Genomic DNA, 27,703 nt, shown 5'->3' with positions numbered 1-27,703 from the left:
GCTTTTTCAGCCTTATCTCATATTCTTTCTCTTTGCATAAGTCTGTTCTAGCTGAATTGGACTGATAGCTTTTCTTTACCTCAGTTCATTTTCTCATTCCTTGGATCTACCAGTTGGATTGCTTCTCTTCTTAGTTCTAGTGCTACATTTTTTTGTGAAGCCTTCCTTGATTTTACTCTCTAGCCTTCATACCCCCATCTGCCCCTTCGTAACTGATTGCTCTGTTTTTACATTTCCTGGATATTTTTAGCTCAACTTCTTTGGTCTTATCTCGTTTTATGTAGTATCATATTTACTCATGTATATGCTGTATTCACAATTTTAGAGTGTAAGCTCCTTGAGAGCAGTCACTACCATTTTTTCCTTCTTTGCACAGCACTTAATATAGCATCTTACATGTGTTAGGGACTTTAATAAGTATTTATTAAGATGAAGCATTTAATCTATTTACACCTATACAATAAGGCAACTCTTTAAGAGCAAGAGTCCGGAAGAGTTACTTGTCAGTCTGCATTGGAAGAGAGAATTTTCTCACTAGTTTCCTAAACCAATGAAATCACAGGTCCAGACTGTACGTAAATAAATAAATGTTTCCCCCTTTTGTTTAAGTGTCATTGAGTTATGTGATTTTAACTATTTAAAAATAATTGTTGTTTTAGGATTGCTTTGCCTGCTCCTCACTACTCAATATTTCAAATGAATGGGAAACTACAGAAACATTATCTAGTTTTATTGCATTGTTTTTAAACTTACTTTATTTTTTATTTAGTTAGTTATAAGCATACAGTTATCCTGAGAGTTCTCAAACTTTGTACTCATCATTCACATCCTAGACTGCTACATTTTGGTTCCCAGGTTTCAAAAGGAAGAAAGTAAAAAAGGTGAGGATAGATAGTGCTGTTTGTTTGATTATTCCACATTCTCTGAATGTAAAACATGGTCAAATATAGGAGCTGAATGATTTCCCTCAATATGATTAGTCATTTTATTATTTTAGCCTATTACTATATTTTATCAAAGGAATTCACTAAATTTTTTTAAAAAAATTTAGGTTGCAAGCAGAAGAACAAGAAGGCTTTTGGATAAAAGTAGAACTTTCCACATAACCTGTGGTATTACCATCTGCATCTTTTCAGGTAAGATTTTATGAGGTTGAAAGCTTATCTAGCAGAAAGACCTTAAAAACTGTATTAGAGTTACCATTTGTTTTGATAACTTTCTTGATGAAGAGTTTAGCTGTTACCTGTGGATAATGGTATTCTTGTCAAAAGATTAGCCTTTTATGTATCCTTAGAAAGACCTACAGATAATTGCTTTTATTAATGCACATCATAAGAAAGTAGTATTTTATATATATCAGGTCATGTCAATGCTCTTGAAAGGCAATAGTTTTATTTCAGATTGTTATTAGAAATGGCATTTTAAAAAGCTTCAATAAATCAATAAAATAAAATTCAATAAATAAAGACTTAATAAATCAGGGCCTTGTTGGTTTTTCCAGGAGTCCATGTCGCCGCCCATCTGGTGAATGCTCTGCACTTCTCTGTGAATTACAATGAGGATTTCCTCGAAATCAATGCAGCAAGATACCGGGATGAGGTGGGTGGTCTGTGACTTCGTATTTTCCTTTGGACTTCTGTGTTCCATTTAATGAGGTTTGATGGGTTGGACATCAGTAACTTGCTATACTTTTTAAAGCATCTTGAAATGTATTTGTCAGGTTAGTTTTTTGGAATTCTTTTTGGTCATGAAATCTGGGTGATTACCATTTCAGATCCCTAATGCCAGAAAATGGGAATTTGAAAAGTATTTGTTTCGTAAACATGTCAGTGCTCAGGTGTTGGCAGCTCAGGCCACCCTCCTATCATTCAGCAGAAAGTGTCAGCGGCTTCATGACAGCTGCAAAATTTTACTAGGTTTCTTGTATGGCACTTTCTCTCTAAAAGTATCAGGATACTTTGAGTGTTTAGAGCAGTGATTCCCAAAGTGGGCGCTACTGCCCCCTGGTGGGTACTGCAGCAATCCAGAGAGAGTGGTGATGGCCACAGGTGCATTTATCTTTCCTATTAATTGCTATTAAAATTAAAAAAAATTAATTTCCAGGGAGCTAAGTAATATTTTTTCTGGAAAGGGGGTGGTAGGTCAAAAAAATTTGGGAACCACTGGTTTAGGGTATCTTTGTCATCAGTCTCCCCAGCTTGCTTTGTTAATCCAGACCCTTTTTTCCTGTGAATCTTAAATAGTGCAGACCCCTGCAGATTGTTATAATAAATTATATATATATTATATATATTCCCAACTTCCCCATCCCCATTTCTTTTCCCCATGTCCCCAACACAGGTAGCTCAGTATTTTTATTTGGGTCCCTGGTTGCTTATATTCCAGCTTTCTATCACTTCACTTTAAACTTAACCCATCCTGTATGATATTTTATCAGGACTCTGTTAACTGCTATTGATGGAAGGGGGATACTTATGTTATTTTTGTTCTCTGGGTTTTGTGTCTTTCCATTTTAGACTATAAATATTGTGAGGTCAGCTTCATATATTCACCAGCTCCTAGCACAGTGTAGTATGCTCTTAATATGTGATAATTAAATGAGAGTGCTAAAGGATTAATCATATCAATTCTTTTCTTTCTAAAGTCTTAGACTTTCCAGATTATAATGCCTTAGCCCTTAAGCAATAATCCTAAAATGAAGTGGGGTTTTTTTTGCTTAAAATTATTGTCCATAATATAGTTTACCTAGATAGTTAATTTACTATAAAATAAGTCTGATTTAGTAATACCTGATTTGAATCGTTAAATGGTAAGCTAGGGGAGATTTTTGGGTGATGGGGCTTATATTATACCAAGTCAGTCACTGCTTGCTCTGCCTGGTCTAGCATCAGGTTAGTTCTTGACCTTGACACCATGGTGGAAGAAGGGAATGGATGCTGTATTACCATTTATGTTTGATGGATCAAGTAGGATTAAGTGGTTGCCAACATTATTAAAAGTGAAATCTAAAAGTAATTGAGAAACCATCTAATTTGAGAGACACACAGACTGAGACATAGACAGAGAAAAAGAAGTACAGAGAGAGACAAAGCCTTTTCCTTTCCATGTGAGAGGCCTAAGTCAAACATAAAGATGATAGTAGGAATAAGAATATGTTGTAGTTTTATAGTATCTTTGAGGTTATAAAGAGCTTTCACATCCATTGTCCTACTTGATTCTCACAGGCCTGTCTATCTTGAGGTCATTAAGGCAGATATTGTCATTTCCATTTTGCAAATGAGGAAATTGAATCATAGAGGTTAAATGACACGACTGTGATTGTGTTACTAAATGGTAGAGGCAGGACTGGAACCCTGGTCTTCTGATTTCTAGTCCAATGCTCTTTCAGATAGAAAGATGTCTGATTTTTTGAAGATACTTTTTAGAGATCGTTCCTGAAAGAAGGGATATATCCTATGTCATTGAAATCCTAGAGGCCCTTCCAACATCGTGCATGAAATTCTTCAGAAACAACCAAATACATTTAAAAAATATAAAAATTTATTTTTCCAATCATGTATAACCATAGTTAACATTTATTTTCTAAAATTTTGAGTTTCAAATTCTCTATTCCTTTCCTTGAGACAGTAAGTAATTTGTTCTAGGTTATATATGTGCAATCATGCAAAACATATTTTGGTCATGTCATAGAAGACTAATATAAAACAAAAATCCATGAAGAAAATAAATGAAAAATAATATTATTTGATATACAATTACACGCTATCAGTTTTTCTCTGGAGGGGGAATAGCATTTTTGAAATTGTCTTGATTCATGATATTTCTGAGATTAGAAAAGCCATTCATAGTTGATCATCTTACAATATTGTTGTTACTGTGTGCAATGCTCTCCTGTTTCTGCTCACTTCATTTTGTATTATTATAAGTAGGTCTTTCCAATTTTTTAAACCTCCTTGTCATTTTTCATAGAATAGTAATATTCCATTACAATCATATACCATGACTTGTTCAGCCATTTCTCAATTAATGGACAATCCCTCAATTTTTAATTCTTTGCCACTACAAAACAACTGCTATAAACATTTTTGTAAAAATAGATCACTTTGCCTTCTTACTCCTATAAAAAAAACCCACCATTATCTTATAATCAATAGTATTAGGTTCCAAGGCATCTCTAGGTTTGGTTCTCAATCCATTGAGTCATCTAGCTGTACCCTTCTCCACCTGCTATTTTTTATCTTTTTTGGATACAGACTTAGTGGTGGTATTGCTGGATCAAAGGGTAGGCAGTTTTTTGCCTTTTGGGCATAATTCCAAATCATTCTCCAGAATGGCTGTATCATTTTACAATTCCACCAACAGTTCATGGCTTTCCCACATTCCCTCTGACATTTATCATTTTCCTTTTCTGTCATATTAGTGAATCTGATAGGTGTGAAGTGGTACCTCAGAGTTGTTTTAATTTGTATTTATTTAATCAGTAATGATTGAGAGCATTTTTATGTGACTATAGACACTTTGATTTCTTACCTGAAAACTTCCTATTTATATCCTTTAAGCATTTATCAATTGGGGAATGACTTACATTCTTATAAATTTGACTCAATTCTTCATATATTTGAAAAATGAGGCTATTAGATAAATGCTGCAAATCCCCCCCACCCCAGTTTTCTGCTTCCCTTCTAATCTTAAGTTGCATTGGTTTTGTTTCTGTAAAAAAACTTTTAAATTTAATATATTCACGATTTACCCATTTTATATCTCTTAAAGCTTCCTATCGAATTTGGTCATAAATCCTTCCCTTATCCATAGATCTCATGATTAAACTATTCCATGCTCCCTTAATTTGCTTACTGTATCACTCTTTTTGTCTAAACCATGTACCGATTTTGACCATTGTATACAGCATGAGATATTGGTCCATGTCTAGTTTTTGCCATAATGTTTTTGTTTTCCTAGCAATTTTTGTCAACTAGTGAGTTCTTTTTCCAAAAGCTGGGATCTTTTGGTTAATCAAACACATTTGATTGCTATGGTCATTAACTACTGTGTATTATATACCTAATCAATTTCAATGAACCACCACTCTATTTCTTAACCAGTACTCTTTTGTTTTGATGATTATCGTTTTATAATACTTTTGAGATTTGGTATTGCCACTTTCTGTCCCATTTCTTTCACTCATTCCCCTGAGATTCTCCACCTTTTGTTCTTCCAGATGAATTTTGTTATTTTTTTCTAGCTCTACAAAATAATTTTTTGGTAGTTTGATTAGTATGGCACTGAACTGAGTGCTTTTAATGTTTCTTTGAAAGGGAAGTGTCATATCTACCCAACATGTGCTTATGTCCTCTGAGTCCTTTGTAGAATTATGCATGATTAATATTCTATTTTGTTTTGTTTCATTGATTTGTTTTTGTTTTGTTCAGGATCCCAGGAAACTTCTCTTCACCACTGGTAAGTTGATATGAACAGTTTTCTCTGAAGATTCTATGAAGCCTTGTAAGTCTTCACTATCAGAGCAGATCTTTCAGCTGAAATATTCAGATATATTGTATTTTTCAGAAACAGTATTGAATATTGGATTGTAGAATTAGTATTTAGTAGTTTTCTTTTTGAGCCAGAACTTTATGAAGAAAAGTGGAAATTAAATCATGCAGCCTTTCCCCTGATGGTTCATTCTCTCACTGTCCTTCCTTTTGTGGGTAGCTGCAGGAATATGTTATGATATTATATATTTAACATTGCTTACATATGAAATACAACTAAATTTCTCCTTTGTTATATAACTTGAATTTACCCACCAATCAGTCAATCAATATACATTTATGAATTCCCTTCTTTTAACAGACACCGTGCTAGATTACAAATGCAAGATATGAAATGTCTGTTTTCAAGCACCTTGTATTCAAGACAAAATGTACATATAAAAGTATATTCTGAGCATATGCCCAATAATTCAAAGCCACTAGGGAGAGTGGGCACTAGCAATTGGGGGATCAGCAAAGAATTTCATGCATAAGATGGTCCTTGAACTAAGTTTTGAAGAATAGGAAGGGTGTCATGCATTTCAAAAATTATGTATAAACCCTAAAATTGCAATGATAGATAAAAAGTACGTATCTTAAACCATAGAGGAAATAAATAGAAATAAGTAGAATATATAATTATAAATATAATTTGAGGAAATACACAGAATAGAAAGGAATATAGGTGAAGGGTTCTTGCTGGGAGGAACTCTGCCAATTCAGAGCAGCACCTGATTTGTGACCGAGAGAGTCTTGAAAGTTGCCTGTGGGCCCTAAGAGGTTTAGTGGCTTGCCCCAGGTCACACTGACATTATATGTTAGAGGAAAGACCTAAATCTAAGTCTCCCAGGCTCCAAATATATACTACTAGAAGTTGAATAGAAAAGGAGACCTATGTTGGATTCTTTCTAACCATATTTAGTTACTGTAATTCAGAAAGGATCTCATGATAAAGAAATTTCATCTCTAAAAGAAGTTTCTAGCATGCATTATCCAAGACCTACTATTATATAGTTAGTAATTGAACATATAGTAAACTTTCTTTGGGAGCTTTTTGGACTTTCAGTTTTAGAGTACATTTTTCATACATTGACTTTTTCAACAAATACCCAGCAAATATCCTCTTAGATTGAAATTTGTCAATCATTAAACGCATGGCTATTTTTTTTTTCTTTTGGAGAATTTGTCAGTTACTTAATAGAAAAAAAATGAGAAGAGAATTTAGAGGATTAGAATGTAATGTGTTACCTATCTTGTGATGCCAAAAGTGATTTAAACATATGATCAGTTGTTTTACTTAAATAAAAATGTTCCCTTCTACAAAGTCCTACTTTGACGCATCATTAGGGAAGAGAGTTTTCTCTAGTTTCTTGAAGACTATGCCAGTGAGGTGCCTTTTGGAATATCTTCAAGTAGAGGGCTCCTGAGACAATCTGCTGTCTGAGGACCAGTTTAACTAAGGGTAATGAAGCTTGTCATTAGTAGCTGCTCATTCGTGGATGAGTTATTTTGCCATGGCAACCTACAAAACAAAAAAAAATTATTTTATGAAAAAATGACCCCTGGGAAAGGATACTTGCGAATGAGACAGTTTTTAGGTCATCTTAGCTCCAGGCACTTTAAATATGAGATTCTTTGCTAATGACTAAATTTATATTATTGAAAGAACTGAACCATATCAATATTGAATTATGGTGATGAGATGAGAAGACAAAGGGATGTTGTAGATAAATAGAAGGATGATTCAAAAGGTTTTCCTTTTAGGTGCAAACAAATGAGTTGGCTGCAGAGGTTTCATTTTGTCCCTCAAAACAAAAACCTCACAATTTCAAAGGGCCATAAATCATTTTGTTTGAATATGATTCACGTGAGCAAAAAGATAGTTTATAAAAACCTGATTATATTTTTCACAGGTATGATATGAATAGATGAAAACATTCAGATTTTTAGAAATTCTTCCATAAGTCTTTATAGGCACACAATTGACCAAAAGGTCACAGGCCCTGATGAAGGAGCAGAAAGTAGAAGAGGCATACAAGGAAATCTAGTGTTGATTGATCTGCAGAAGCTGTTACCTAATGAGGTCTTTGAGGGGAATTGTCTTACTAATTCCATTGTCTTCTCAAAGCTCATTCCATTAATTCTTGGGACCTTAATTGCCATGAATAAGCACAAGATATTGTGCTTTTATGATCATAAAGGGAGGGGAGTAGGGAAGGTCACTGACTAAGAAGCAGCATTGGCTCAAGCCTTGAGGCAAATGCCAGAGCCTCTCTGGCCCAGTTGATGGGTTGGGACTCATAGTGACTATTTGGTTTCTTTTTGCCCTGTTACAAGATCCACTTGCCATATGTCTTTAGGTAGGGAATGGGGGAGTGGGATTAGACCAGGGATGGGCAACCTTTTGAGCTTGGTGTGTCAAAATTCACCAAAAAACCGAGTATAACTCGGGTGGTGTGTCACTTTGAGAAAAAAACCACAATTTTGTGATATTTATAGTTTAAATAACAAAAATGTATAATTGTAATATATAACTATATTTAATAAACCAAAAACTAATTATTTAACTTACTTGCTTAGTGACAGTTGTTTTGGCCTACAGACCTCCGGCACAGAGTGTCTACACTACACTACAGCAAATGTTTCATCCTTGGCATGCGGCCCCATACTTCTCTGTACGTGGCCTCGTGTCACTGAAAATAGCTATGTGTGTCAGCGCTGACACGCATGTCATAGGTTTGTTATCAGGGGGTTAGAGAATTGTTCCTCCTTCCTTTGTGTCTGGAAAACGAGTTCCCACTTTGAGGTCAATTTGCTATTTTTCTGTTTTTCACTCTTCAGTGTCCCAGGCAAGCTGACACTATTCTTCCTTTGCCTTGACTCAACAAAGAATTTTTTCAACAATCATCTATTTGTTTATAACAAGGGAGATATAAAGCAGATTTGACAAGCATGTCTGCAACTATCAAAGAGGATACCTGTGCATAGTCCAAGGGGTAGAGGAATTCCTTATAGATACTGAGATCTTCCAGATGTTTATCTTTTCAGATGAATTGCAGATTGCATGAAGCCCTGCAATATTGCAGTCTCCTATAATCAAAGATATGCTTGGGCAATCTGACTTTACATAAGAGTGATACATTTTTAATATTCCTCAATATTGTTGTTATTCAGCCATTTCTGTTATGTCTGATTCTTTGCAACCCCATTTAGTTGTTGTTGTTTTTTTTTTTTTTTTTTTTTGCGAAGATACTGGAGTGGTTTGCCATTTCCTTCTCTAGCTCATTTTACAGATGAGAAAAAGGCAAACAGAATTAAGTGTCTTGGCCAATATTACACCCCTAATAAGAGTCCGAGGCTGGATTTGAATTCGGGTCTTCCTGACTCCAGATGTGGCACTTCATACACTTGATACCTGGCTGCCCTGCTTTTCCATGTAGTCACCTTATTTTATATATTTCAGTGAAAAGCATAGGAACTTAATATTCTGTCTTGATTCTTCCCATAGGCAAGAGAGGTGCCTTGTAGGCCCTTCCACCCTTCTTGATTCATTTTAATGGCATCTTTAATTCACACTACTGTACATATATGAGGAAAGATTTGATGTCTAAGGGGAACATTTTTTTTATTTACCAAAAACTTGGTTGATATTTTGTTTTTTGCATCAGCTTTATTTCTATATATTTTTCTTCCCCCTTCAAATGGGTGAAAAAAAGAAGTAAAAGAAAGAAAAAAGAATAAAGGAAGAAAAGGAAAGAATGTCAGATAAATTAATCACATCAGTGGAATATGACAATACACCTGGTGTTTCATACTCCTCCTCCTCTGCAAAGGGGACTTTTCATTTTTCATAGACATTGTTTATGATGGAGAATGATCTCATCACTATGTCCAAGTATGTGAACATAATCAATGCTTATGGCATTGGGTTTATAACTTCTTTTTTTAATGTTATAAAACAAGACACCTTGGACAAAAGCTTAAATGCTTCTTGCATATTGATGCCTAAATACTTTTGTCAAGGTGCTCAAAACCATATGACAGTACCATATAAAATAAGAATTTTAGACTGTCATCTTCAGGGAGGCAATTAGAAGTTGTGTCCCAGATCCCCCATACCCTTTACTCCAGTGATATTTTAGCTACTATCAGTTTATTTGGGTTAATAAGGAGCCACTTAAAAATTTCAAATGGCTGGAAGGTTGAGTTGTTTTTCAGTCACGGATATCCTAGTATGGATTAATGCAGTCAAATAGTTTTTATTCTTAAATCTGTCATTCAGTTACCAAGGCCATGGGAATTTGAAGGTTGAGTGGAGGAGTTCTTTTGGTAGATAAGACAGTTTTAGGGAAGGGCAGGCTTGGGTAGGGGTAGCCAAGTAAAGTATTTTTTTTTTTGAAAGCTAGATAACAGTGTGAATACACCAAGCTGTTGGTTATTAGGAGGAAGATGTCAAAAATAATTTTGCCCATTTTTCTGAATAGATATGCTGTGGGGTGGTTGCAAGACAGTGTGATTTACAGGAAAGCAAGTTTATTTGTTTCTACTTGGTTTGATCTTTTCCAGACTCAATCCTTATAATCATGGTAAGGTCCTTAGTGACATATGCAAAAAATCAGACTGCTATTTTAATTCTGTGATACTTTAATCACCGTAGTTCTTTGCTGTTGAGCTCAAAGTCTAGAGATGAGAATATGCTGAGCCTGGTAAAGAGAGAGAACTCCAGATTTAGAGTGAGGGGAACTGAGTTTGAATTCTGGTTCTGCTTCTTAATAGTCACGGGTTGTTGGCAAATAGCTTAATCTCTTTGTGTTTCAGTTTCTTCATCTTCAAAAAAAAGGAGTTGGCTTAGATAATTTCTAAAGACTACTTTCTACTTTTATCAATGATTTTTTTTTCTTTTGTAAAGGGAAGCAGGCAGTTGGGCAACAGTTGTTTATTAAGTGTTTATCATATGCCAAGTATTATGCTAAGTGCTGGGGATTAAAAATACATGCAAATAGAAGGACAGTCCTTGCCCCCAACAATTTTACATTCTAAAAGGAGGGAAACACATCACATAAAGTGGAGCTAAAAAGAAGGGGAGTTGGGGGAGTGGAGACGATACCTCCTATTGGGGTATAATAGAAAAGTCCAAAGTCAGAAGGACCACCTAGAGGAGAATGAAGGATGATCACCTTAGAGCCATTGCTGAAATGGAGTACCCAGAAGAAATTTACCAATGGGAAATGGATATAGTATGGTGGAAGGATGTTCAAGGATTAGAAGACCCCAAGTACTGAGGGGAGTTTCAGAATGAAAAGGAAACTAAGTCATGGTAGTGAAAAATCTCTATACTCTGTAATAACTATGATAACCAATAACAATAATAGATGGTATTTATATAAGACTTTAAGGTTTGCAAAACATTTGGCAAATACCGCATTTTATTCTCACAAAACCTTCAGAAGTAGTGACTGCTGTTAATCCCATTTTATAGATGAGGAAACTGAGGCAGACTGCAATAGAGTGACATGTGCAGAGTTACACAGCTAATAAATGAGACCAAATTTCAACTCATACTTTCCTGACTCAGGGTTTGGCACAAGCAAAATGAGGAAATACTTTATTCTAAATCAATGTCTCATCTTACTTTATATAGGGGAGCTAAGGATATCTAATGGGACGTTTAGACATCCATGATGTTTGCATTATTCAGGAAAATGAATTATTCAGACAGGAAGCATTTTAAAGGGCCTTCTGTGTGCCAACATAGCTAGATATTAAAAGTAAAAACATGAAAGCCAGACAACCTTGCCCTGAAGGAGCTTACTTTCTATTGGAAGAAGTAAAGTAATTCGAGATTGATATTACAGAGTTAGTTGTATTTAAATAACATTAATGAGATTACAGTACAGAATTCCTTCAAGCCTTTTCTTGAATGAAGGTGACCTTGAGTTCTAAGAGATTGCTAAGCCGGTGAAGTGCAGCCTTTCTAGAACAAGTCTTATTCAGGCTGATGAGTCTTCAATTATAGGACTAGGAAGAGAATTTCTATTTGTTGGTTAAGGACATTAAGTTCAGAGAAGATCATAACTGCTTTGAATCAGGTGATGTTTTTGGAATACAAAAACTCATGAAAACAGTATAAGAAATGGTGGACATCCCATCTATGTTGACATGAGAATATCCACTCTCTCTCAGTAATGAACTACAAAAGCTACTTTATTAGAATTAAAAAAAGTAAATTGTATTAGGGACTTTTGCTTTAGATCACACATTCATTTTGTAATATATTCTCTTCTCTCTCCTCTTCAAGTTGAGACATTCCTTGTAAAAAGGAATAAGAAAAAGGAAAAAAAAAGTTCAGTAAAGCCAGTCAATACATAGACTATGTGTGACTGGAAGAATATAAAATATTTCACATGATTAGTCCTCACCTTTTGCAGTGAGGGGAGGTGGGGTATGTTTTTTCAATTTTACTCTGGAATTAATCTTGGTCAATATAATTACATAACATTTAGCTTTGTTTTATTGTTTTTTCCCCATTTACATTAATGGTGTCACTTTTGTATATTATTTTATTGTTGCTTTCTTCCCTTTACATCAGTTCATATATTTCCATGTTTCTTGGAATTCTTGGTATTTGTCATTTCTTTATAGTTAATATGCCATTTATTAGTTTACCAAAATTTGTTTAGTTTATCAGTTGATAGATTCTTCCTTTGTTCCCAATTTTCTTCTACCACAAAAGGTGTTGCTCTGAATATTTTGGTGCATATGCTAACTTTCTTTCTGTTTTTACCTTCTTTGAATATTTTCCAAGTGGAGTCCCCGTGTATAAGGGTATAGAAATTTTGGTGATTGATTTTTTAAAAATTTTAAAATATATGAGGGTCAAATTAGTATAGTGGACCTCAGAGTCAGTATAACCTGGGGTTTTTGTCTCATCTCTGATATAAACCAACTGAGTGACTTTGGTCAAATCACTTACACTTTCAATATTTTTGGCCATTGATGAGAATTTCAAATAGAAACAGATCCGTGCTACCATATAAATTTGCATTATCTATGTTGTATGTTGTATTAAGTTTTTTATTTTTTTATTAAACATTTCTCAATTACGTTTTAATCTGATTGGGAGGAATTTTGCTATAAAATTTTAAGTTGCACAGAAGATGCCAACCTGCTTAGGTAGTTGATGTTTCTACAATCAGAGTTTTCTATACAAAGTCACAAATCCAATCCTTGTCTCCTAGGCTTACTATATCAGCCATTTTGGTTTCACTTCCCAATCTACGTAGGCTGCCACTACCCTGGTCTCATCAGTTGTTTCTCTTATTGATTCTAAAAAGCAATGCCATTTTATACATTTCTTTTTACATTGAGTAGGTTTTGGTACACATGTAATAATTCTTCTCATCAGGCAGTCAAAAGACATAATTTCAGCATGTTTTCCATTTCAAGGCAAAAATGGTCCTGCCAATGGTCTTAGCAACAGCTGGCACTGTAATCTCTTTGTTTGAAAATACCTATTTTCCCATCCAGTTTTTTTTAATGGTGCTGCTTTGAAAAGCTTCGGGCTTTATATTTCAGGTACGAGAGCCAAAAAGTATTTGAAATTTTAAAAATTGAGGTCCTTTGGTAAGCAGCTAGCTCAGAGAAAGATTTAAAAGCTTGGAAAAGCAAAACCAAACCAACAAGGCCATTAGATGCTAAAGTTGTTCTCTGACATTCTCTGGTCTCAGGCTGTGATATGCCTTTTGGGAGAGGTGACAGCAATTTATATGTATTCACTAGGCCATGTGGACCAGTATGAAAAATACAAGCATTCACAGTGGGGTGGGAGGAAATAGGTTTTTCATGAATGTCTACAAAACTGTGATAATTAATAAAATGGCCAGTTAAAAAGGAAAAGTACACAGAGCTACTTGGCTTTTGATTTGTATTTCCAACAGAGAGCAAAGTACTTTGGATTTCTAAGCAGTAACTCTTTATGTTTTTTTTTCTCAGAACAATTTAAATGCATGCACATATATTTATTTATCTACCTATTTATCTATTTCTTTTAGTTCCTGGATTGACAGGAGTCTGCATGGTGTTGGTTTTATTCCTCATGATTACAGCTTCTACATATGCCATTCGGTAAGAATCAGTTCCATTATTTTCCTTTTTTTTAAATCTAGTTTTTTCTTTTATATCTGTTATACTTCAGTGAAACTTTCTTTAACCAGAATGAATGAATTGATGAATGATACGTCATTTATTAAGTACTATGAATAAATGAATGATTAAATATAAAAGCATTTATTAAATACTTATTATGAACAAAGCACTGTGCTAAACTACAGACAGAAAAACAAAGAGTCTTCTCTCAAGGAGTTCACTTTCTCACAGATATAAGCACATTATTTGCTTAAATTTTCCAATAAATTTTAAGTAGGAAAACATGCTTTTGTCTTTATTTTGGCTTAAAAATCTCTTTAAAATATGAGCACCATTTTCTTGTCTTAGCAAGCATAATAGATCGAACACTTTTGGGAGAGACTTGTGATGGGGGTTAATGGAGACTTAAGTTGAACCTAAATTCATTCTAAACACTGATTTTCTTTTACAGAACCTTTTTGGGGTCTCATTTCCCATATTTGGAGCATGCAATTCATTGATTAGATTATTTTAGAGGCCTACTACAACTTTATAACTTATTTTCTTATAATTATATTTGCAATAAGTAATTGGGTTGAATAGGTGTTGATCCTAGAAGAGGGACCTATGTGCCTTAAAAAAATCCTAACAAAACAACAAACCTCAAGTTCCTCATGTTCTGCCAAATATGAAATTGTCTTGTTATAGTATTAGTTTACATATTTGTACAGTTATGAGGGCAACTAGGTGGTGTAGCAGCAGGTAGAGTGTCAGGCCTGGAGTCAGGAAGACTCATCTTCAGGAGTTCAAGTCCAAGATTAGAGGTTTATGAGCTGTGTGACCCTGGACCAGTGTTTTAACCCTGTTTGCCTTAATTCCTCATCTGGAAAATGATTTGGAGAAAGAAATGGCACATCATAGAGTGAGACATGAAAAACAACTGAACAACAACAACCTGAAGTTACAGTACTAGGAAACTTAAAGTTAATTGCAGATTTGGGTGAGGAAAATGTATCATGTACTTGAGAAAAAGCTTTTCTGACAGTAGACTGAATTAAGTAAAAAAAGTATTTTCATTATCCCAATTCTGAAGTTGAGGCAATTGAGACCCAGGCATCTGAAGTGACTTGTGCTTGGTTGCACAGCTAATAAATGGCAGAACTGGCACAAGGACTTAAATGACTAAATATTCAGACCAGAGCTTTTTACCACAGTGCTTCTCAAAACCACGAAATTTTTAAAGTATAAACAATCTTTATCTATTAGAGCTACATAACTAACCTTATTTTATTAGTTAAGAGATTTGGTAACTTGAGACATGTTTTATTAATAATTAGCAAAATGAGATTTTTCCTAATGATCTGTTTTTTTTTCCTCAGCATGTTTCTCAAATTTCTAATCAGTTTTATTTGGAAATACCTGTTACTTTTTTCTGAATACTAAGAGCTTCATTTTCTTTTGTGTTGAGTTCATGAGAGAAAACTTACTTTTAGTTTATTTTGTCAAGGTAAAGTCATCAGGTAGAAAATTAATTACATTTTGATATCTTTTTAAAGTGTGTTGAGGTTTTGAGTAGTCGATTCCATGAATGAAGATATCTAGCTTATAAAAGTCTTGTATTTAGAAACAGACATAATTAAAAGCTGAATCAATGTGACATTCAACACATGAAAGAGAGTTTCAAAGCTTTTAGGTCTCTGTGTTTTATTCAAGAGAGTGTTGTCCAGGCACTTTCTCTTCAGAAGTGTACTGACCCTTATTCAGCTAATTGGTAATTTCTTGTATTTGTAAATGGATAGTTTAATGTCAGTGGGTGCTAAGACAGAACAAAAATGGCTAATAAGGAGTGCTATCCAAGATAAATGAGGATAATAGGAAAACTTGCCTAAGTCTCCTTGATAAATTCAAATCCCAGAATACTGAAAGAATTGGCAGAGATGATTACTGAGATTTTGTTAGTGACCTTTGAGGGTAATAAAGCATGGGAGAGGTATCACAGTAATGGAAATGGACAAATACTTTTCCAGTTTTTAAAAATGATAATAAGATGAATTATTCAAATTATAGGCCAGTGAACTTGAATTTAATCCCTGAAAAATTCTAGAATGAAATTTTAAAAATTAATAAAATGAAATTAAAGAGATGGTTTATAATAATTTATGAAGGGAAATGACAATCATTCAGAATAAGTATTGTAAACATTTTCCTTTCTGCCTCCCTTCCTTCCTTCCTCCCTCCCTCCCTCCCTTCCTTCCTTCTTTCCTTCCTCCCTCCCTTTTTCCTTCCTTCCTTCCTTCCTTCCTTCCTTCCTTCCTTCCTTCCTTCCTTTCTTCCTTCCTCCCTTCCTCCCTTCTTTCCTTCCTTCCTCTCTTCTTCCCTCCCTCCTTTTTCTTATGAGACTAACAGATTAGGGAAATGTATATGTAATCTCCCTAATATTTGTTAATGCATTTGATAAAATTTCTTGATATAATTTTGCACAAAATGGAAAGATGTACAATATGCCAAAATATAGTTAGTTGGACTTGGAAATGGTTGAATGACATGTTCCAGAAGTATTGACTAATTAATGGATCTGTACTGAACTGGAGCAGAGATCCTCAACTTTGTGTATGGGACTGTGTATATGGGCATGTACATGCAAGTATTTTGTTATGGGTCACTTTGGCAGTTTGGTGTGCTCCTTCTAATTAGAATAATATTTATAAATAAATGAAGGAAATTGTGAATTTCTACTGAAAATAAAAATGTAATATTTTCCCCATTCAAATTCAAATATTTCCTTAAATCTATGACAGTTTACTGACCCAGGCTAAAAGCCTCCACCTAGGAATCTTTTCTTGACTTTGTTCTGTTTAGCATTTTTATCAATGACTTTAATGAAGACATAGATTTCATGTTTATCAAATTTGCAGATGACAAAATACTGGGGAGGTTATTATTCATATTTGACATGAATTGGCTTGATGATTTGATTTTCATGCTGGACTGGACTAAAGAATTGGGATCCCAAAAGATTTTTATAGGCTAGGATGATGAGTGGAATGTAATAAAATGAAGCTTAATAAAGATAAGTATAAAGTCTTGCTCTTGAATTTGAAACACCCCCTCTTTCATTAGCAACTGCCCTAATTTCAAGAATGAGAAGTTATATATAGTTAATAATTCTTATTAATAAAAATAATCTAGGTTTTTTTTGGGGGGGCATGCAGTGCTTTAAGGTCCATATGAATAGCTGTCATATGTCAGCTAAAAAGTGAACATGATTGTAAGTTGCTTTTAAGAGGAAATTAGTGATGAGGATGGAAGGCAGGAGATCATTCTCTTGTACTCTGTTCCTTTCAAGCAACATCTAAAAGATGATGTTCAATCATATGCATTGACCAGAAGACAACCCAGAACAACAAAGGAACTAGGGACTGTGCTATATACTATAACAAATTCTATGTACTCTACAATGGTGAATGGTGAATTCTCCAACATGGCTGCATTATTCACATTCACATTGTATATTTTCATTTGGCAAGATCTCACAAAAACAACTCTTTATGTGTTTAAAGCAAGGTGAACATGGAAGGAATAGATCTACTCCTTGGTGCATACTATGTAATGTTAATAGAAAACAAAGAAAAATTAGAATGATTTGATTCATGTTTGACTTCTAGCTTCTCTACTGAGATGGGCAGTCTTCAGACTCAAGAGAAGAACAAAAAAGTTAACAGGGAAATGAAGTCAAAAATAGCCCAAAAGATAGTAAAAGAGTACATAGTTAATCATAGCTCAGAGAATCAAAGTTCTAGAACTGGAAAGGACCTAGAGGTATTCAGTCCAATTTCTTTATTTGACAGATTTGGAAAATAGGACCTATGAATTTTAAGAGCACACAATTAGTAAGTACCAGAGGCAAGATTTGACTGCAGGTCTTTTGGGTCAACTAAGTGGCTCAGTAGGTACACTGCCAGACCTGGAGCCAGGAAAAATCATGATTTGGGTTGCAAATCTAGCCTCAGACACTTACCAGCTTTGTGATCCTGGGCGAGCCACTTTAACCCTGTTTGCCTCAGTTTTGTTATCTGTAAAATGAGCTGAGGAGAGAAATGGCAAACTACTCCAGTATCTTTGCCAAGAAAACCCCACTGGGGTCCAGTGGATTCAGACACGACTGTAATGATAGAACAATTTCTGAATTCCAAGCTAGCACTCTTTCTCCCTTGTGTGAGCTGCCTCTTTAAGCATTTAGACTCAGGTGAATTATACCATAAAGATCTGAAAAATCTAGTAGAACATAGCTTTCTTACTTCTCTATTAGTGTCCAGGGTACCACCATCTTTCCAGTCCATCATGCTTGAAACTTAGGTATGATGCTTATTCCCTCACTCTGTATATCCAGTTAGTTGTCAAGTCTTGTTTCTACCTTTGCAACACCTCTCATATATGGCCCCTTCTCTCCTCTGACATTGCCATCACCCTGGTGAAGGCCGTCATCACCTCATGCTTAGACTTCTGCAGTATCCTGCTGGTTGAACCTCCTTGATTCAAGGCTCTCTCCAAGTCAGTCCATCATCCACTCAGCTATCAAATTGTCAGTAAATTCCTTCCCCCACCCCTATTGATCTAGTGTCAAATATAATATCCTGCTTGACTTTAAAAACTCTCCATAATCTGCCCCTTTCTCCTTTTCTAATCTTCTTAAACTTTTTTTCCCTCCGCATACTTTTGGATTCTTTTGGTTTTCTTTCTATTCCTTGAACAAGACAATTCATCTCCTGACTCCAGGAATTTTCAGTGGTTATTCTCCACATCTGGAACAGTCTCCCTCCTCATTTCTGCCTCCTGGCTTCCTGGCCTACCTTCAAATCTCAGGTGAAGTCCCCACCCTCTATGTGAAACATTTCCCTAGTCCTCAGTCTCCAAAGGGATCATCTCCAATCTCCCATGTATACATTTGTCTGTTGTGATTATTTGCATGTTGTCTTTTCCATACAATTCTGAGCTCCTTGAAAACAGCAATTGCTTTTCACCTTTCTGTTTCCACAGCATTTAGCACAATGGCTGATACCTAGAAGGTACTTAATAGATGCTTCTTAATTGTCTGGACTGCAGTTGGAAATCTTTGTGGAATAATAGAGAAAGTGAGAGGTGCCAGATAATTGGAGATGGATAATTTTCCAGTTCTTTAAATGCAAAAATGAAGATTACACAATTTATAGTTCAATAAATGTCACTTCAATCCCTAATAAAATTCTAGAACACATTATTGAACAGCGAATGCATGAGGCATTAAAAATTGAAGGGGTGATAACTAAAAGCTAATTTAAGTTCATTAAGACGGTTATATCCAAATAACCTTATTTCCTTTTTTTTTTTTTGGTAACATCATTAGACCACTATATCAAGGAAAGAGGACATTTAGAAATTAGACAGGCATTTGGCAAAATCTCATCTGATAATCTTTATGGACAGAATAGAGAATGGTGGGTTGCATTCTAATATATAGTTAGACAGATTGGTTATTGACTGAATATCTTTACTGAAAGGACATTGATTAATAGAACTTGGTGGAATTCACCTTGATAGTAGCTTAACTTACATATCCCTTTGGGTAACTTTTTTTTTAAACTTTTACCTTCCATTTTGGAATCAATATTGTGTATTGGCTCCAAGCAGAAGAGCAGTAAGGGCTAGGCAATGGGGGTTAAGTGACTTGCCCAGGGTCACACAGCTGGGAAGTGTCTGAGGCCAGATTTGAACCTAGGACCTCCCAACTCCAGTCTTGGCTCTCAATCCACTGAGCTACCCAGCTGGTTCCCTTTGGGTAACTTTTAAAGACTTTTAAAGACTGCATGTTTGAAATTTGTTGGTGGATAAAGTTTCTTCATAGGAGAAACCACTATGCTAAGTTCAAATTTGACCTCAGATAACTTGCTATCTGCATGACCCCAGGCAAGTCATTTAACTCCATTTGCCTAGCCTTTACCATGCTTCTGCCTTGGAACCAATACTTAGTATTGATTCTATAGGATTTTTAAAAAATGAGTTGGAGAAGGAAATGGCAAACTATTCCATCATCTTTGCCAAGAAAACTCCAAATGAGTTTATGAAGAGTCAGTCATGACTGAAATTACAGAGCAATAGCATGTTAAGCAGTAAAAAAATCTTTATGAAGTAGGAGAAAAGAAAAGATAATAAGCATGTTTAAAAATAAAAAAGTAGATATGCTGATTTATCAGTAGTCTCGGTTCCTAGTTCCTTCATTCTACATTGATATCACACCCAACAGCAGAATTTATTTTAGTTACATTACATTTATTATTACCATATCCTGGAAGGTTTTAAGCCGACAAACCATTATTTGTAATTGATTTCAATTTTCTTTGTACTGTTGAATGCATTAGCCATACTTTGATATTAAGAGTTTAAACCTAGGATTCACTCCATTCTTAAGTCATCGTAAATAGTGTCCCATTTATAGAACCATGCATATTCCTTTTAGGTGGAGTAGGATAAATGCAAGTAGCACTAAATACAAGTATTTGTTTTTCAGGGTTTCTAATTATGACATCTTCTGGTATACGCATAATCTTTTCTTCGTCTTCTACATACTGCTGATGCTGCATGTCTCAGGGTAAGCAAAAACAGAAAAAAAAGCCCAAGTTTTCCCAAGTGCCACTCATAAGGAACAGGAGCAGAGAAGGAAGGTAGTTAATCTTTAGACTTTCCTCTGTCCTCATGTTAGGAAGCACATAGATGTGATTTCAAATGTGCCACTAACAAACACTGAGGCATGCTTTAAAATGCTGAATGCCTGCAAGAGTTGCATTGAAAGTCAGTAGTGTGAGAACTGCCTCATGGGAAAGGGTAACGGTCTTTTTGAACTTTGAAAATAAGGGTGCTGCTGTCTAGGAATCAAGATGAGATATTTTTCTATTTGTCACTCAGTAAATTGGTAGGGAACTAGCACCAAAGTGCATGAAATGAAGTTTTAGAGATGTTTCTCCTGTGCACTCTATGGGGGTCTTGGGGTCCCAATTGGATTTAGCCCAATAATTCCTTCACTAATGGAAAAGCTAAGAGCTTGGTATGGGCAAGTTAGTGTTTATACTTCCAGAAACTGTGTAACTCTTGACAGCTATAGAATTTCCAATGAAAGAATGAGGAATATTTTGTAGTTTAGAAATGCCCGGAGGACAGACTAGCTATAAACAGAGCCGAGGAATCTATAATTCTTAAAGCCAGTGATCTATAACAAACAACAGAAAATATCAGGAGAATAAAGATCAAATAATAAATTGCAGAGTTTTGAGAAAAATATTCTTGTTTTGTTTCTGATGTTTACTTGTTTACCACATAATAGGTGCTTAATAAGTGTTTGTAGTGCATGTATACTCTCTAGGTTCTTCCATTAGATACATGTTCTCTATCTTCTGCTCTAGAGCTAGAGGCTTCATATTTGATTCTAAGGTTGGTTTGCCCATCTGGCTATTCCCATCACCCCTACTCCTGATAGATAAAATGGAAATATTTGCCATTGATTTTGAGAGAAATGAGAAGAATCAGACACAAATTCCTCAGACATACTAGGAAAAAAGAAAACAAAACTTACAGAATCATATAATCCTGAATTAGGATGGGACATCCATTCTAGCCCATACTTGAAGTATGAATTACTCTATGACATTTTGAACAAATAATCTTTAAGGTTTTAGTTGAAGAACTCTTGTGATGGAAAACACACTATTTACAGATATATCCTATTTTATTTTGGGAAAATTCTACCTATTTTTTTGGAACCCTTGCTTTTTGTCCCAGTAACAACTCTAAGACAAAAAGGCAAGGGCTAGGCAAACAGGGTGACTTGCCCAGGATTACACAGCTAGAAAGTGTCTGAAGTCAGATTTGAACCCAGGTCCTCCATAAAACATCAGGCTCTAGGCCTGATATTTTATTAACTACCTAGCTGCTCCAAATTCTACCTATTATCAAGTTTTTACTTTTATTCCTCTCTATCACTCTTAAATTTGCTTTCTGGAATCAGAGATCTTATCCTTTTTCAATCTGAAAGCCATTTAAAAATTAGAAACATGCCCCTTTATAAAATCTTTTCTAAAATAAAAGTATTTGGGTTATTAAACATTCCTAGTTGCTTTAGATTATTTTTGCATGGCATAATTTTGAGTTCCCTTACCACACTGATAGCTCCCCCTTCCTGTTATGGTGTCTTCATATATTTTAATATATTTTAATGTATAATATTTTATTATATTATATATACTTTATATATAATTATATACAGCTATATAATTATATAATATATTTTAATATATGACTTTAAAATATGAATAATATATTCCTTATAAGGACCCTTGCAAGAAACATGTGGAAATCTATCTTCTATATAATTCTCAAGTTGCTAAATCCAGTGCTATTGGTCAAAAAATAGATTATAGATCAACAGACCTCTTTGAATGAATCTAAAAATGTCAGAAAATAAATAACACTCTGTTTTTGTTTGGAAAGTTGTGATCCTGCATTTTCTGGTATGCTACAGGTTATATACTTAATGAACAGGAAAAAATAGCAGTTTAATTCATGAGGTTTTTATTATGTATCTATCAAACATTAAAACAGTTTATAAGGTGTTAGGTGATACAAGGATGGGTGCTATAGAATACCTATTCTCAGCCAGGCAAGGCATGAATATAAATACAAAGTAGGATAATGTACACATATAAAAAGGGAACAAAAGTACTATGAAAGATCACTTCCAACCTGAGGGTTTGATGTGAAGAAAAGTTTATAAGGAAAGTGGCAATGAATCTGGGCCTTAAAAGATGGATAGTATTTCAACAGATGGTCACTGGGGAAAATGTTAGCTTGTTTCAAGCATAAAAAGTGGCATGGCAATGCATAATAGTATGAAAAAGTAGGTTAAGTTTTGCAAATGAAGAATAGTCCCATTTAAGGTGATCAAAAAACTTGGGAAGGGAATATTATTTGATATGGATGGGAAAGGAGTAGAATAAATTAATCATCTTGCACAATCTTCTCAATTTATTTTATTTTATTTTTTTTCTTCTCAATTTATTAATGAGGAAACAGAACATGTTTTGGTGACTTGTCCAAAGTTGATAGATTAGCACCTAGTTAAATTTGGACTAGATATCATTTATCCTGACATTTGCTGCTTACTATCTCTCATAGGCTGGAACCAGATTAGAGAGGGCCTTTATTGGGCAGTGAAGAGCCAGACTTTTGAATAGTAGAACGAAATAATCAGAAGTAAACACTCCAGAGATTGCTCTGGTGTAATCTTCACTGTGGAGGATGAATTGGAATGGGGCGAGAATAGAGGCAGTTAAAAGGTGATTTCAGTAATCTGAGTATAATGCAATGAGAAAATGAGTTAGAGTCATGTTAATGGGAATAGAGATGGGATAAATTAAGAGATATTGAAACTGTGAGATTACCAAGAGTGACTTGACTAGTGACAACATTTAATTAGTAAAGTGAAAACAGATGATGTGGATATTTGTAGCCTAGAAGCATAGGAAAATGGTAACATTTACACATTAATGCAAACATTAGAATGAAGGGCTAGTTTAAGGGAAAAATGAAGAGTTCAGTTTTGTACATTTTGAACCTGAATTACAGTTGAAGTCAGTCTCTTGAATTTGAGTTTCACGGAGGATCAGCCTAATATGGCATGCAGTGATGGTGAACCTTTTAGAGATCGAGTGCCCAAACTAAAACCCTCACCCTGCACGTGTGCCTCCCACTGGGCTGCTTGGCAGAGGAACAGGGCATGTGAGAAATGTGTCACTGAAACCAAATATAAAAACAGAATCTAGAGCAAGAGTTCTTAAGTTTTGTTTGTATTGTGGATACTTTTGACTTGTCTGGTGAAACTTATGAACTTCTCAGAATAACATTCTTAAATTCATAAGATAAAATGTGTAAAGTTATGAAGACCAATTATGTGGAAATACAATTATAAAAATGTTTTTTAGATGTATAAGAACCCATGATATAGAGAAAGGAATTAGGGTTTAGTCAACAGTGACCCATGTTGAAGATAAGTTATTTTAATAATTAATTATGGTAATCATCAGCTATAAATGCTAATGCAATCTTGGCTTACAATGATATATATATATATGGGATATATATTATACATGATATATGTATCAACACATATCAACTTAGAAATTTTCACATATTTGTCTAGCATTTATATAGCTTCTACTATTTGCCAGGCACTGAGCTAAGTGTTTTACAAATATTTTCTTATTTAAATTTAATCCTCACAACAACTTTGAGAGGTAGAGCTGTTATTATTATCCCTGCTTTACAGATGAGAAAAATTGACTTGTCCAAGATCATGCAACTAATATGGATTAGAGATCATATTTGATTTTGTCTTTTAACTCCAGGCCTAGCTTGCCATCTACTATGCCAACTAATTATTTCTTTTGCCTTATTGAGGATACATGAATGCGATTACCCTTATATACTCTGTCTTTCACATCTAGATTGCTTTTTTCATTTCTGTGCATCATAGTTCAGGAAGAACATTAATAACCTAGAGAGAACTTAGAGAAGGTAAACCATGCTGGCAAGGGGCCTTGAGTTCATGATAAATGAGGATCCAGTGCTTAGCACAATGCCTTGCATAGAGTCAATATTTAACAAATGGTGATCCATTGATTGATCAGTTAAAGGAACTGGTGATGTAGATCCTGGAAACAGAGAGACTTGAGAGAGGATGGAAGAGGAGAGGGAGGCATGCTTGATGTTCAAATATTTGAAAGGGTATCATGTGGAAGAGGGATAAGACATTATATTTATCCCCATAAGTTAGGACCAAAAGCAATGAGTAGAATTGCAAAGAGACACATTTATGCTTGATTTGAAGAAAACAAAACAAACCTCTCTAACAATTAGAGCTATTCCAGAAGGGAGTAGGATACTGTGGAAAAGAGTAGGTTCTTTCTCCTTGATGAGTTCTCCAGAGGAAGATAGATGACTGCTTCTTAGGTATGTTATTGGATAGATTCTTTTTTCAGTATGGAAATACTCCAGCAGTGCAGCTTGCTGGAGACATGTCTAGGAAACAGTTCCTAGTGAAATACTGTGGGATTTAGTGGCTATAGACTCAATATCAAAGATGTCAAGGCCATCCACTACATCCTGGGCCATCAACAGTTGTTCTGACTTTTGTCTTGCCCTTTGGATTTCCATGACTCTGGAAAGAGAGTGAGGCTGATGACTCTGCACAACTCTGCCTCACTTAAATCCAATTCATGTGCAGGTCAAGACATCACCCCATGATGTCCTTGATCCTCTTTGAAATGAAGGACAAACAATGATAGGTTTAGTATAAGTAGATTCATATTTGCCGCTCCTCCCATTAATACCTACTGTGTGTTAACCTTTGTTCTAGACTGAAAGATGAAAAATGACATGGGAGTTTATAATTGGCTGTGTTTTTTGTAGGGGGAATATGAGCCATTTATGTGACATAATAGCCAACAAAGACAATGTGATTATAGACTAAATTAGAATAGAGAAGAAGATAGTCCTTTTGTATTCCATTCAAATCAGACCATAATGTGGAATATTATATTCAATTCCAATTGCCACATTTTAGGAGAATCACGGATAATCTGGTCTATACAACAGAAGACAACTTAGAAAGGTGAGGAGATTAGAAGGAGATTTGATTGATGGAACTAAGTCTTCCATTATTTAAAATGTTGTTATATGGAAGGGTGACAGGATTTATTATCCTGATCTCCAAAGGTCTTGAATAGAACCAGTTGATGTATGCTGTATGGAAGCAGATTTGATCTCAGTGTAAGGAATACCTTCTCCCAAACTGGAAATATCTGAAAATAAAATGAACTAATAAAGTAGTTAATGAATTAGCAGTTACTAAAAATCTTCAAATAAGAACTGGATAATCACTGGTCAGATGTCCTAAAGGGAAATGTGTGCTCCAAGAAGGGCAGGGGTTTTTAACCTGATGCTCATGGATTCCTATAGGGTAGGTGGATAGATTTATGGAGGTCTGTGACCTTGTATGGGGAAAAATAACATTTTATTTCCACTAAGATCCAAGTAAAATTTAACATTTCTTTCAATTTTGAACGTAGGCAACAAACTACAGTAGAATTAGGCCACACCAGATTGCCAAAAATGTCTAAGAACTCCTGAAGAAGGAGTTAGAGATGATAACTTCTAAGGTCCTTTCAAAGTTCTATATTACTATGATTTGAGGGAGCTTAAACCTTGCCAGTCAGTGTACTTACTTTAATTTTTCAGGGTGCGTAATAGCAGTTGCTTGCTTAAATTTCCTTGGTCTAAGAAACTTCAGGCGAGGAAATTCTCCCTTCATATACAGGCAGACTAGCACTTCCTATGTAACCTTATTCTTAGAGAGCTACCTATATATAAGTATCTAGAGTTATAAGTATTTTTAAGGCTTGAAAATTGATTTACATTAATTACAATAATTACATTATTGATGTGTTTTGTTTTAAGCACAAAAACATTCATTCTCCCTTTTGACCCACACTTACACAACAACTTCATGGGAAAGGTAGACGGGAACTAGACCTAGGATTTTACTGATGTTAGGAATTCCTGAATCTGGAAGCCCTCACTGCCAATACAAGTTAGTCACTTTTTTACCCACTAGTGCAATCAATCAACATATATTCTCATTGGATTAGGTATTAGGAAGACAAAAAAAGTGCAAAAATTCTGTTCCCTAAAGAGTTTATACTTCTGTCGGATAGATATGATGCAAATAAGATTTTGTTTTTATTGTTGTTCAGTTGTTTCAGTCGTGTCCTACCTATTCTTTGTGACTCCATTTGGGGTTTTCTTGGCAAATTTACTGGAGTGGTTTGCCACTTCCTTTCCCAGCTCATTTTACTGATTAGGAAACTGAGGCAAGCCTGGTAAAGTAACTTTCCCAGGATCACACAGATACTAAGTATCTGAGGCCAGCCACTCCATCTAATGTGTCACTCAGCTGCCCCAAATAAAAAAGATACTTATAGAATAGTTTGGGAATGTAGAGCAGGTGTTGGTGTATGGTTCAGACTATCAGCTCGGTACCCTCAAAGGCTGTCAAGATACTTTGGTCTCTATTTTTCATGATTTTATAATGGTAAGACATGAATATGCTTGAGCTAAGACAACAAAGTTTAATTATATAGCTTATTTTTCAGAAAGTGCTGAAAAGATAAAAGGTGAGACAAGGAAGTCAATGTTGGCTTCTGGTTCCTGGGGGGAATCCACACTGCTTTAGGCTTTATGAATGAGATAATAGAGAGACTTTTTGCTTCCTACCTTTAGGGAGACTGATGCAGGAGAACAAGCTATTACTATCTATAATAAATTTTCCATTAACCCAGGGCCTGCTAATTCAATTATTGGCTGGTCCACAGTCCTTTCTTAGAATCATAGAATAATAGATTTAGAATCAAAAGGGAATCCAGAAGCCATTTGGTCAACCTCCTCCTTTCAGATGTGAGAAAATGGAGACATACCAAAATTAAGCAGCCATGGTTGTATGGTTTCCTATGCTCGCACACCTATTAAGTAGCAGCCTGAGTTTGGAACTAGGTATTTTGACCAAGTCTAGTATTCATACCATTATATATCCTGTTATACCCAGCTAATTTCTTGCCATTACTCCAATTTTAGGTAGGTATCACTGCACATTAAATATATTTAGTCTCATTTCGATTTTCGTGAACTTCAGATAATAATGCTACATTAGGAGCATTGAGTATAGATTCATAAGATCAGGGTCCAAGTATTTCTTTGAAATTTACCACCTGTATGACTTTGGACAAACCATTTACCTTTCCTAGGCCTCAGTTTCTCCATTGTTAAAAATAAAGGAGTTGGATTATATGACCTCTGAGAGCCTTTTCAGTGTTAGCTTTATGTCTCTGTGATTCAGTGGATCATAAAGTATATTGTATTATATATGTTTCCATGGGAGAGAGAAAAACATCATCTAGACATGAAAAAAGTAA

The 27,703-nt window shown here is 34.9% G+C and overlaps 1 protein-coding gene across 2 annotated transcripts in view; it reads left to right on the top strand.

Moving 5' to 3' along the window:
* The window catches only part of NOX4 (NADPH oxidase 4), a 238,008-nt gene that overhangs the window by 55,902 nt on the left and 154,403 nt on the right, over positions 1-27,703 (top strand). For both annotated transcript variants that reach the window (XM_044668216.1, XM_044668215.1), the window contains exons 4-8: positions 1,052-1,136; positions 1,502-1,599; positions 5,430-5,457; positions 13,580-13,652; positions 20,197-20,277. In XM_044668216.1, the coding sequence (XP_044524151.1) occupies positions 1,052-1,136; positions 1,502-1,599; positions 5,430-5,457; positions 13,580-13,652; positions 20,197-20,277 (365 nt within the window). The remainder of the gene's footprint in view (positions 1-1,051; positions 1,137-1,501; positions 1,600-5,429; positions 5,458-13,579; positions 13,653-20,196; positions 20,278-27,703) is intronic.

The sequence above is a fragment of the Gracilinanus agilis genome, chromosome 3, assembly GCF_016433145.1.
Source record: "Gracilinanus agilis isolate LMUSP501 chromosome 3, AgileGrace, whole genome shotgun sequence".
NCBI classification, from domain to species: Eukaryota; Metazoa; Chordata; class Mammalia; order Didelphimorphia; family Didelphidae; genus Gracilinanus; species Gracilinanus agilis.
Note: the sequence above shows the minus strand (reverse complement) of the source record. Positions and strands in the feature narration are given on the sequence as shown.